Source organism: Emys orbicularis, chromosome 6 (assembly GCF_028017835.1).
Source record: "Emys orbicularis isolate rEmyOrb1 chromosome 6, rEmyOrb1.hap1, whole genome shotgun sequence".
Taxonomy (NCBI): domain Eukaryota; kingdom Metazoa; phylum Chordata; order Testudines; family Emydidae; genus Emys; species Emys orbicularis.
This window is the reverse complement of record NC_088688.1, coordinates 44,558,926-44,571,367: the sequence shown is the minus strand read 5'-3', so window position 1 is coordinate 44,571,367 and position 12,442 is coordinate 44,558,926. Positions and strand designations below refer to the sequence as shown.

At 39.7% G+C, this 12,442-nt stretch overlaps 1 protein-coding gene across 1 annotated transcript in view; it reads right to left on the bottom strand.

Moving 5' to 3' along the window:
* DMGDH (dimethylglycine dehydrogenase) overlaps positions 1-12,442 on the bottom strand; it is a 78,981-nt gene that overhangs the window by 32,960 nt on the left and 33,579 nt on the right. The window contains exons 6-8 of the mRNA XM_065406675.1: positions 4,589-4,837; positions 3,326-3,524; positions 89-258 (exon numbers count right to left, since the gene is read on the bottom strand). Of these exons, the coding sequence (XP_065262747.1) occupies positions 89-258; positions 3,326-3,524; positions 4,589-4,837 (618 nt within the window). The remainder of the gene's footprint in view (positions 1-88; positions 259-3,325; positions 3,525-4,588; positions 4,838-12,442) is intronic.

Genomic DNA, 12,442 nt, shown 5'->3' with positions numbered 1-12,442 from the left:
TCCACAACAAAAGAAAGGAGATGTTTTACACAAGTGCAAAGTCCTATATTTCAGGATATAAAAAATGCTTTATAAATTATCTTCTTACCAATGTTGTTAAATCCATAAGACTCTCTTGCTTTTGTTGCTGTATATTGGGTGGTGGACCATTTTCCATAGCGATTGGGATCTAATTCTATCAGGTCAAAAGGAGGCTCCCCACCTAGGATCCAATCACTGAGATACTTTCCGACACCTCCAGCATGGATAATGCCATATCTTTAAAACAGAAACAAATCCTCCAATATTGAGTTATTTGAAATAATTTTTCAACAAAGGCATCAAGTATTACAAATTCTCTGCACTGTTCGATAATGTTTTGTCTAGGAATTACTCAAAGCCACTGTTATTTCCATTTTCAGCAACCAAGTTAGCTGCCTCTAATAGATGTAACTTTGAGGTTACAGGAAGCAGTTCTTTTCTGGTAGTTTTATTGCCCGCCCCAGAGACAAAGAAAAACCCTCACCCTGTCCCCTTGTCCCAGTCTTTTTGCACACCCAGTGTCAGTTCTCCCCACAAATCTCTGCTCCTTGTCAGAGATGTCTCCTCTCCCTTCCCCTTCCCCTTCCCCCACCCCACTGGTTTCCAGTCTTAGTCTGCTTACCCAACCAGCTCCAGGCTCCTCTGTCCGCTGGCTCCCAGTCCCAGGCTCTTTGCCCACCTTGTCCCATTTCTTCCCTCAACTCCCAGTTCCAATTTCCCTCTTCCCTCCCAGCCTCCAGTCTCAGTCCACATACCCCTAACTTCTCCTCCACAGACTCTTGTCCCATCCACTCCCCCATCCAGCTCTTGTCACCTTTGAACTTGAATCAGGCAGCTTCCTCATCACTCTGCCTGGATAACAGTTGAAAACACAGGAGAGACAAGCTCCCTGCTCTCATTTCCAGCGCCTGGACTGAATCCTGCCCACAGCATCCCAAAACTGCAATTGCAAAGAGATTCCTCCTCAGCCTAAGGCTGGAGCATGTCTATATGGATGGAATCTTCAGAGATTTCTGTAATGAATGTCCCACAATTCTCTACTAAGCATATGCGATCAGTGATTTTTCTCAGGCTAATAACTTGGATAAGTTTGGATGGATTTTCACAGAGATGACAAAAGGCACATCCCTGACACAAAAGCCACCCTCTGCCAAATTTCAAGTCCCTATTCCAAAGCATGGAGGCTTTAGATCTTTTCAAACAAAAGAGCACCAGAAGTTTTTTAACATGGGCCAACCAATATATTTTTCCTGAGCCTTGTTCTCAGAAACAGTTGAAATGTTTTAGGTGAAACTTATTCAGCCTAAGGCAGCCACTCATCACAGAAAATTTCAAGGCTACCTGGTTAAAGTTTGGCAAAGTTATAAACAACTGAAAACTAGGTCTTATAATGGGAAGTATCTGGCAATTTAATAATATGTAGCGATAGCAGTCCCACCCATAATAATTATTAACCTATCTACACATTAAAGTGCGCAGCAAGCTGTTGGCCTCAAACAAATAATAAATGATTACATAAAAACCACACACACTCACTAAGACTTCAATCACAATGTTCTGACCGGGAACTCTGAGATAAAGACTACCAATGTACACACAAAATTACAACATACATGGAAACATCTGCTTCTATAGCGTTCTGCTAGGGGACGGTGGAGTGTCAATGACCCCTGAAATACAGATACGCCTGTCTCATCAATTTTCTCATTAAACCTTGGGTCATAACATTCAGAAGCTAAACAAATGTATACTTTTTTTTTAAATTAAGTTTATAATAGGAATAAAACCCTCTCTGCTGTCTCCAGTCAGTCCAATATAGACCTTAATCCTATTCCCACTGAAATCACTTCAATGGGAGGAGAAAAGGGCCCACAGGAAGTGCAATTAATGTAACAAAGCAGTCTTTTCTGGAACCCAGTGCTTTAGATAAGAATATTAAGTGTGTAGTTAAAAGGTGAAAATTTTAAAACCTCTTAAATTCAAACAGCAAGTGTACTTAATCAATCATTCAATTCAAAATGATCAATCTATTTTATTTTGGGAGCCTGGGAAAGCATCTTAATCTCTTATATAGTTTTATATATGAGGGTTTGTAAAGTGAAGAAAAAGTGGATAAGGCCTTAATAGATTCTGATCTGATGATTAGGCAATTATCCATTCCTCTTGGAGCAATGATCAGCTGAGGTAACTGAATGTGGCAAAAAAATTAGGGTGAATAAATTGTATACCATGATTAATGAAAATGTTAATGTAAGAATATCACAATGAGAAAGAATGAGCAGCACCACCCAGATGTCCTCAAACAGCACCTTCTCCCAGTATACACCACCTACCTCTAACATCCAACAACAATCACCTACAGTATCCATCTTCTCGACATCTGGCACCCCCAGTACTCTCATCTGGCACACCCCTTCTACAACAGCCAATACTCCCATTACCCTTTTAGTACCCTCTGCTTAGTACTTCTTCAACCCTCTCCACGAAACATATAACATTCCATTCAGCACCTCAGATGTTAAGCTTCCTTTGTTCCACTCATCCTTGCCACAACTGGAATTGCACAATCCTTTGCAGCTGCAAAATAGCCCATGGAGAAGACAATGGGTACTTCTACACTGGAATAAAAGAGCTGTGGCATGGCTGCAGCTGGCTTGGGTCAGCTGATTTGGGCTTACGGGGCTTGGGATGCAGGGCTAAAAATTGCTGTGTAGATGTTTTGGCTCGGGCTGGAGCTGGCTCTGGGACACTCCCCCCTCATGGAGTCCCAGAGCTCAGGCTCCAGCCCAAGCCTGAATGTCTACACAACAATTTTACAGCCCCGCAGCCCAAGCCCCAGGAGGCCAAATCAGTTGACCCAGGTCAGCCGTGGGTGTTTAATTGTGTGTAGACATACCCAATATGGCCCAAAGTTATTTGCACAAATAAACTGAAAGATGTACTCTAAGAAAGAGTGCTGACAAGAGTCTATCTTGGTGCACACAATATTTTAAATACTACTCATTTCCTGCAACAATGACATTGGCCTTGAGGTTAATTGTTCCATGCTGCAGAAGAAAAGGAGCAAGAACAGAAAAAGAGCTGGTGAGAAAGAGCCACAGGATGGGTGGGAGTGGTGACAAATATATGGCCAAATATAAGGAGATGCACATGATCAGATGGTTGAGGCCACTTGCAGGCACAGGGTAGTGTACAGTATATTTAAAAAAAACAAGGTCAGTGATGCTGAAGTTGAATGCAATTTTAATTAGCTTTACTTTAATACATGATGGACAAAAGTTAATGGTGTGATGAATTTACTCACCCAAAGCCAATTGCTACCCAGTAATTTCTGACACCCTGATGTGGTCCCACCATAGGAAGAATGTCTGGAGAATATGTGATAGGACCAGCAACTGTGTTAATGATGTCTGCTTGTTTCAGGACTGGGACCATTGCCATTGCAGCCTCGATATGATCCATTATTCTGTCTAAATCAGACTCAAAAAGTTCCTTTCCAAAACCTGCACAAATATTTGATTCATATTATATACTTGTAATAAACTGTAAATATTTGTTTTAAATATATGCATACAATATATATATATATATATATATAAGCAATAGCAGTATGTAATTCATCAGTCTGTATATCCACACCTTTTCTATCTTTACATCACAAAACCCCACTTCCCTGTAAGAAGAGCACAAACTGAGGGCAACTGGATTTAAAAGTCAGCTTTCATTTTATTTCTCTTGATCTAAGGGGAAGCAGTGGAGCCTAGCAGCTCAGGCACTGGACTAGGACTCAGGAGACTTGGGGCTTGTCTTCACGTACAGCGCTATAGTGGCACAGCTGCACTGAAGACACTACTATGCTGACAGGACAGCTTCTCCTGTTGGCATAGTTAATCCACCTCCGCAAGAGCTTCTCCTGTCGACATAGCTCTGTCTGCCCCGGGGCTTAGGTCGAGATAACTATGTCTATCAGGGGAGTGGATTTTTCACACCCCTGAGCAATGCAGATATACCAATATAGGTCTGTAGTGTAGACTTGGCCTTGGACTCTATTCTTGGCTCTGTCACTGACCTTTTGGATGACCTTCAGCAAGTCATTTATTGATCTGTGCCTCAGTTTCCCCATCTGTAAAATTGGGTTAATGATATTACCCGTAATGGTAAAGCATTTTGAGATCTACTGATGAGAAACACTATGTAAGAGATAGGTTTGATTATTATCATTAACAACACAAAGTCTCAGCACTGAAGCAGAAAGGAGATAGACAGGCACAGGAGACTTCTCTAATGCTGGTCAAAGCCATTTGTTTTTATGGCTCTATTTCATTCATATATACAATAGTCTGCCTTCGTGTTCAGCTTGTTATTTCTGTTCAGTCTCAGAGGCTGTAGTCATATTTTGAAAGATACGCAGAAAAAGCATATGTTGCAACTAAATTTTCAATACCTTCCACTTCTCATCACACAAGTCAGTGTTATAAAGGGAAATATGCTATTGTGCTTTATATTGTTCAACTATTTTCTATAGTTTATCAAGCTTTGAAGATATATGTACTTTTTTTTTAATTACCTGGTGGGACTCCATTTGTTACCCATGACTCCTGTAGTTTCATTTTCTCCTGACTTTCATATGGACCAAATAAAAGCCCATCCCTTTCCTGTCTTAGATAATATGATCCTTCTAAGTCACGAAGCACAGGCAATTCCGTTTTCAGGGCTTTCACTTCAGGGATAGTTGACGTGACAACATATTGATGGTGAACAGGTATGAGGGGATGGTGCAGTCCAATCATTGTGCCTATTTCACGAGCCCAGAAGCCTAAGAAACACAATAAACAACTGTGATAATATGCAAACATTAATTTCAGTGAATGGATTTTGTCACTCAGGTAAACTTTATTTGGCATACTGTAATGCTACACTGAGCTGATCAGACTCAAAATAAAGGTTACCCCTGCATCTGCCTGGAAAGCCATTTTGAATTGACAGATTACTACAACTCTGTCACTCTTGGGATTTAGATCTGTGTGTATGCGTTTGCTTACTTTAACCTGTAAATAACTCTCATTTTTTTTCCTTGTTAATAAACCTTTAGATATTTTATTACAAAGAAACCAATCCAATCCAAAAATGTGTGATGTAATGTACAGTAAATGCCATGAGATGTGTAAATGTATGTAAAAAGAGAGGGTTTCTGTGTAACTTTGGAGCTGTGATGTACCCTACATCCATCCCCCTGCATTTGAGTCTGATCAACTCAGCATAACGTTGCTGTATGCCAAATAAAGGAACCTGAGTGACAAAATGGGGAGTCAAACTGAGTGCTTTGGATCACAGAGGACTGATGAAGTGTTCTCCCAGAACTCAACAAGGTATTCTGGATAAGCCTAGTGGAAAAGGTCTTGGAGGGAATCCCAACAATGTGCACCCCAAAATACTGCAAATATGCCTACAACCCAAGGGATTCATCAAATGTGGCTATGTTATCTTTACACTCCCTTGATTCTTGGGGTTTCTAGGGCCCTTGGTACAACTTAAAGCAGCCACAAGACTCCTTTGCCTTCTGCTGGTTAGGGATCATTGGAGTTCAACATTTTTTATGTTTGTTAAGAATACAGAAGACTATGCAGATCTTCCCAGTGGCCTGGAGAAGCTACATGGTATGTGGATGAGCAGCATACTGACATATATAATTCATTGCTGACAAATGCGAGATAATGCAGATTGGAAAGAATAATCTGTACTAAATAATAATAACAATCATCATCTGTACTATACAGTGTTCTAAATTAACTGTAACCACTTCAGAAAAAGCCTGGGCACTTGTGAGGACAGCTCAATGAAAATCTTTGATAAGTGCACACAGGAAGTCAAAAAAGAAAGTAATGTTAGCATGCACAAGGATGTGATAGAACATAATAAAGAGGATATTATATTGCCTTTATATAAACCAGCAGTACATCCTAATTTGGAATAATTTGTTCAGTTCCGCTCACCCTCTCATTTTAAAAAATGTAAAAGGGTGCGGGAGAAGGCATCCAAAGACAAGTAGCAAAGGTGGTTAGAGGCATAGATCACTTTTGTGGAGAAAAGATCGAAAAGACTACCACTGTTTAGAGAAGTCATAAACAAGAGGTAAAACAAAAAAAGGTATTCAGAATAAGGAATGGTACACAAGAGGTAAATCAGTTGTGCCTACTTATATCCTCTTTATAATACAAGAACAAGACAACAAATTTAAAATTCTTGAAAGGAAATATTTTCTTTACAGAATACATAATAGACCTTTGCAATTCATTGCCACAAGATATAATTGAGCCCTGACCTTAGTAGGAATCAAAAGGTTAGACATTTATATGGGTAATGAAAACATACACAGTTATATGAGATAGGATAAAAATTGTTTTTAGAAGGGCATAAGCAATCCACTAATAGAGGTAAGGAAAAATCTTTGTCTATGGGCAAGTTTTTCCATAATTCTCCAAGATGGACCTTTTTAAAGAAGCATTTGGTACAGGCCACTGTTGGAAACAGGTTAATGGAGTATGTGGATCTTTGCTCTGTTTCACGGTGCTAATTCCTATGAATACAACCATCTCTCTTTTTATATTCTCACAAGACTCTATTACTTAACATGGTTTTGCATGATTGTAATGTGGGGGCTATGAGTGGGGGCATATGCCATGGAATGAAGTAAACTAGCACAAAAACATTCTGGAAGGAGTGGATCAGTGGAGTCTGCTAACATCAGGCATTTCTAAATCCCCTGTGAATAAGAGTAGTTTAAGGTATGAACCCCTGGTAATACATACAGAAGAACAGAAAGACGATGACAATAATCCCATCTTTAGTATCCCACATAGTTTTTCCACCAAAAATTACTTGGACTCAGGGAGATATTGTGAAAATACTGTATGACCGAAAGCACCTCTGTATCCCTACACACTACTGTAATAATCTTTGTACAAAATATGCCTTATGAGGTATCATTTAAAAACTAATAATGTGCTGGTCAATAACATCATGGTGATACGTATGTAGCAGCATTACATGTAAAGTTATGAAATCCCCCTGTATGATGTTATCACATATACAAAACCACACAACCCAGCCTAGTTAAGGTTGTTAAACATATCTATCCTAAATAAGGAATGTGTTTTTCTCCATTTAAATATAAGTAGTAAACAGGGTACTCAAGACAGCAGGGGGAGAAGACAGCAGGAGACAAAGCAAATTTGCATTTCAGCAAACACAGGTGGTAAGAAAGTGCATGGAGCCTCATTCACCACCAGACTCCATGTCATTTCTGATTGAAAGTGATCACTTTATTCTGATTGATTGAATAAACTTTGCTTTGAGGGATAATCTTCAGAAGAATCCATTTCAAGGGTTCACTGGACTATAAATCAAAGGGGCAGAAAACTCCATGCTATCTCTCTCTTTCACCTAACAAGACAAAGGCACCAGCACCTTTGGGACTCTGGGAGTGATCCTGATGAAAGAAAGTCAGTCATCATCTTCCTGGAAGACTGTAGGTCAGAAAGGCTATCTTAAGCACAGCCTTGAACCAACACTTGCTAAATTAAGTTTTAGACTTTTAGATGTGTTTCCACTTTTATTTGCTTGTAACCATTTCTAACTTTATCTCCTATACTTGAATTCACTTAAAATCCTATCTTCTCTTGATAATAAACTTGTTTTATTTTTTAATCTAAACCAACCCAGTGCTGCATTTAAACTGAATTTTTTGGTAACTCCATATAAAGGAGCAAACTGTTGAATATTGACTCTGTACATGAGCAACAAACCTTAATATCTGAACTGTCCAAGAGAGGGCTGGTAAGTGCAGAACACATGTTTTGGGAAAATTCAAGACTGAGAATGTGTTAGGGCACCCTGAACATAGTAACCAAGGCTGGTGGAAGCCAGAGGGTGGCTAGTGTGTTGCTGGAAGGCTGCTGGGGGTCAGAGCTGATGGACCAGGGCTGCAGCTATACACAGACACTCAGGGTGTGTGACCTGCCTGCTGTTTGGCTGTTTGTGAGCAGCCTAGGTTGGGAGCTACAACAGCATAGCATTGTGAAACACCCAAGATTACGGGGAAAGTGGTGACATAGCCCCTCTTTGGTTTGGCCTCACCCTGGAATAAGACATACTGATGTTCCAAGAACAGGACTACAATAATTTTTATTATTTTACTTGCTCACAAAAAAACGGAACAAGAAGGGCGAATGGATGGCATCACATGTATCTGCTCCTCTGCAAACAAACAAAACTGGTTTACTGGCCTTAACTGTGTCCCTTTCAAAATGTGCACTATAAGATGCTGTAAACAGCTTCTTAAAATTGAAGATATTTCCTGAAATATATTACTACAGTGCAGCTGTATGTATATGATCTCATGATAGATTTTTGACTACAACGGATATGGAGTTAATCATAAGCAGAACCTCCAGTGTTATTCAACACCACTTTTTAAATCCACTTATATAGGTATTGCACTTAGATATTTTTTATGTTGACTGTAGGATTCAGTACTGCAGTATTGAATTGTTGCTTACTTAATTAGCCCAGGACAACAGCTGGGATCCATCATTGGTTCTGTGCCTAAAAATTCTGAACCAAAAAAAAAAAAAAAAGAAGTCTTAAAGAAAGAGTGTGCTCTCAGAAACAAAATTCTAACTGAAATCAGATGTCAAACTCCCCCTCTCCTGGGAGAGATAGCTAAAGCAAAAGCATAATTTATACCTTTAGAATTTTTCTACATCAAAATGATTAAAAACATCTCAGAGCGAAATATTTAGCATTAGTATTGTTTGGCAAATTTACATAGCATGGTAGTCTGGTAAGATATTGTAAAAGAAAAAATAATTCAGTTAAAAAAATAAATGTTCCATTTCTAAGTACATTCCAAAACTGTTGTAAAATGGAACAACTGCTGTGAGGTCAAATATCTGTATATGCAGTATGCATATCTAAAATAAAATCACCATTTCATCAGGTTTTATTAATGACTCTATTATAAATACACTGCTAGCCTCCTTAGCAAGTTCAACACCAGTTAGTTTATGTCAGGGATTATTTATCGGGGCCTGCTTATTTAAAAATAGAAAACTCACAAGTGGAACAGCTACAAGTTGGTTTAAACTTGTTCATTCCAGTTCCACAGCAAATGTTGACTGTGCAAAAAAAAAAAAAAAAGAGTAGACAGCTCTCTGATTAACCCTGCTGTGCTTAGAATTAGCAACGAGTCTAGCTATGGCTGGCATCAAAATTAACCGTAATGATTTGAAGGGCTGGGGTTGAAATGAAGAGTGAATGCTGGCTGAAAGAATGTTAATAGCATATATTGGTCATAGTAGTGGTTGCATACCTTGACGCAGAATGTTAAGCAATATCAACTTTAAATGTTCAGTATTTGGCTGAACACTTAGCTACACATTAGAATTAGGCTTAGCCAAGCATATCTTTGGTTTAATAAGTTATCAAAGCAAATGAAAAAGCCTAAGAGATTTCACAAGGCTGCAGATTGGCTTTACGAAGAATGATAAGTTCTGGAAAGAAGTTGTGAGGAAAGCTGTATATAATGACAATTGACAACACAACCAAAAGGATGCCAATCACACTATAAAATATAAGGAAAGTTATTAAATGTGCAATACTTCATCAATATGCTCTAATGCCAAGTTTTTAGAAAATGGGTGCCTGAAGTTTGACACGTAAGTAAGTGGCCCGATTGCCAAAATGCTGAGCGCCCAGTAGCTCCCACTGCCTTCAAAACTTCTGAGAATGATGACAAGGCAAGTCAGGAACTTGACAGCCAGGGAAAAAGATTCTGGAGCATATCAGAGATCCAAAGGTGCCAGGAAGAGCTGGTCAGAAGTTTTCCAATAAAACATATTCTATTGGAAAATACCGATTTGTAGAACACCCAACAGTTTTCATGGAAACATCTCGGGTCCAGCGAACTTTTGGCAAATCAAAGGCAGGATTCCAGCAGAAAGGTTTCCTGCCACTTACCTGGGCAATAACGGCAATTACCCAAGAATGACAGTTTCATTCAGCAGCTGTTGGGGTCAGGGGAGCATATTTAGTTTAGGAAATACAATATTATGTTGGTATTTCCAAAATGAATTTTTGGGGGAAGTGCCAGTTAGGCAGGAAATTTTGAAAAATTTGGTTTTGGCCCAATTCAGACCATATTCAAATTTTGAAATAGCAGTATTTCCCATAAACTGGAAATCCCATGTTTCATCCAGCTCTAGTGCCAGGCTGCATGTGTTTTATTAAGAAAGAGTAAAACCATTTTGGAGCAGAACTGGATGAGCTGGAAAAGCACAGAATGGGAGGGAAGAAAACATGGTATCCTCTAAGGAAGACAGTGAGAGATAAAGGGAGGAAGAACAGGATGACAGAGAGGGACAGAACTTGTCAGAGGCCTGAAAAACCCTTAATTCCCAGTGTTCTTGATACTTGACATAAGATACCTTTATAACCTTGTGGAAGTTTGTGTGTGTTTACTTACTCATAGACTTTAAGGTCAGAAGGGACCATTGTGATCATCTAGTCTGACCTCCTGCACACTGCTACAGAACCTCACTCACCTACTCCTGAAATAGACCCCTAACCTCTGGCTGAGTTACTGAAGTCCTCAAATCATGGTTTAAAGACTTCAAATTACAGAGAATTCACCATTTATACTAGTTTAAACCTGCAAGTGACCCATGCACCATGCTGCACAGCAAGGCAAAAAACCCCCAGGGTCTCTGCCAATCTGACTTGGGTGAAAATTCCTTCCCAACCCCAAATATGGTGATCAGTTAGACCAGTGGTTCTCAACCAGGGGTACGTGTACCCCTGGGGGTACACAGAGGTCTTCCAGGGGGTACATCAACTCATCTAGATATTTGCCTAGTTTTACAACAGGCTACATAAAAAGCACTAGTGAAGTTAGTGCAAACTAAAATTTCATACAGACAAAATGAGAAAGTAAGCAATTTTTCAATAATAGTGTTGTGACACTTTTGTATTTTTATGTCTGATTTTGTAAGCAAGTAGTTTTTAAGTGAGGTGAAACTTGGGGGTACGCAAGACAAATCCAACTCCTGAAAGGGGTACAGTAGTCTGGAAAAGCTGAGAACCACTGAGTTAGACCCACCAGGCAGATACCTGGGAAAAAATTCTCTGACACTCAGAGCTCTCCCGACTTAGTGTTTCATCTCTGGCCATTCGGGATTTTTGCTACTGGCAGTTGCTGATGGGCCACATGCCGTTGTAGGCAGTCCCATCACTCCATACATAATTACACAGAAAACTGTGTAAAAAGAACCTTATTATGGTTGCAAAGTCAGGTGCTCAAAAGATAGAAAATACCAGTATCAAGGTTGTCTGTGGAACCTTAAATATGATACAGTCTCTAAGTAGATGATCAGAAACTATTTTTTTCCACAGGACCCGTCTTATTCAGTACACAGTGTGCATAGACTAAGTCCTCCAGGAAGTGTAGAGATACCACAATTTCTGTACACTCTAGATGCAGTCTTTGGTTTCCCATGTCACACCTCCTGCTGGGGCAGAGACAAAGCCGCCCATAACAGGACAGTCATAGGCTGCAGCTACGCAGATCAGTAGGAAATTTGTTATTTCCTTGCTGTGCATAGTCCTGTTCATAATGTAAGGTTTGCCTTGGCACTGGTGTGCTTATCAGTGAGATACTACACACAAGATGGATGGTGCTCTATTAATGAGCAGCTTCCAATATTTTTTCTCATTGTTCAAAGTGTGGCTATTGGCTTTCTTTACTACACGAATTCAAACCCTGCTCTAAATACAGAATTATTAATTTCCTCGTCTGTTTTTCTGTAGTGGTCATCATTATAGTATCTGAGTGATTCACACACATTAATTAATCTATCTTTCCACCACCCCTGTGAAGAGGAGGTGTGGTATTATCCCCATTTTACAGATGTAGAACTGATGCACAGTGTGACTAAGGCAAAAAAATTAACGATTTTGAGTGTCCAATCTGAGCTATCTAGGACCTGATTTTGCAGAATACTTGGCATTGTATAGCAGTTCATATATTCAAGCACAGCTCCCATTGACTTCAGTACAGATGTGAGAGCTCAGCACTTCTGCAAATCGAGCCCCAGGATCTCAAGCTGGGCTACCAGAAAAAGAGGAACATACAAATAGTGACCAGCTCTAAGAATCAGGGGGTAGCTGTGTTAGTCTGTATCCACAAAAACAACAAGGAGTCCGGTGGCACCTTAAAGACTAACAGATTTATTTGGGCATAAGCTTTCGTGGGTTAAAAACCCACTTCTTCAGATGCTCTAAGAAGTTTGGCTTAAGTGACTTGCCCAGCATCACACAGGAATTCTATGGCAGAGGCAGGGATAGAATCCAGTTCCCCAGGACAGCA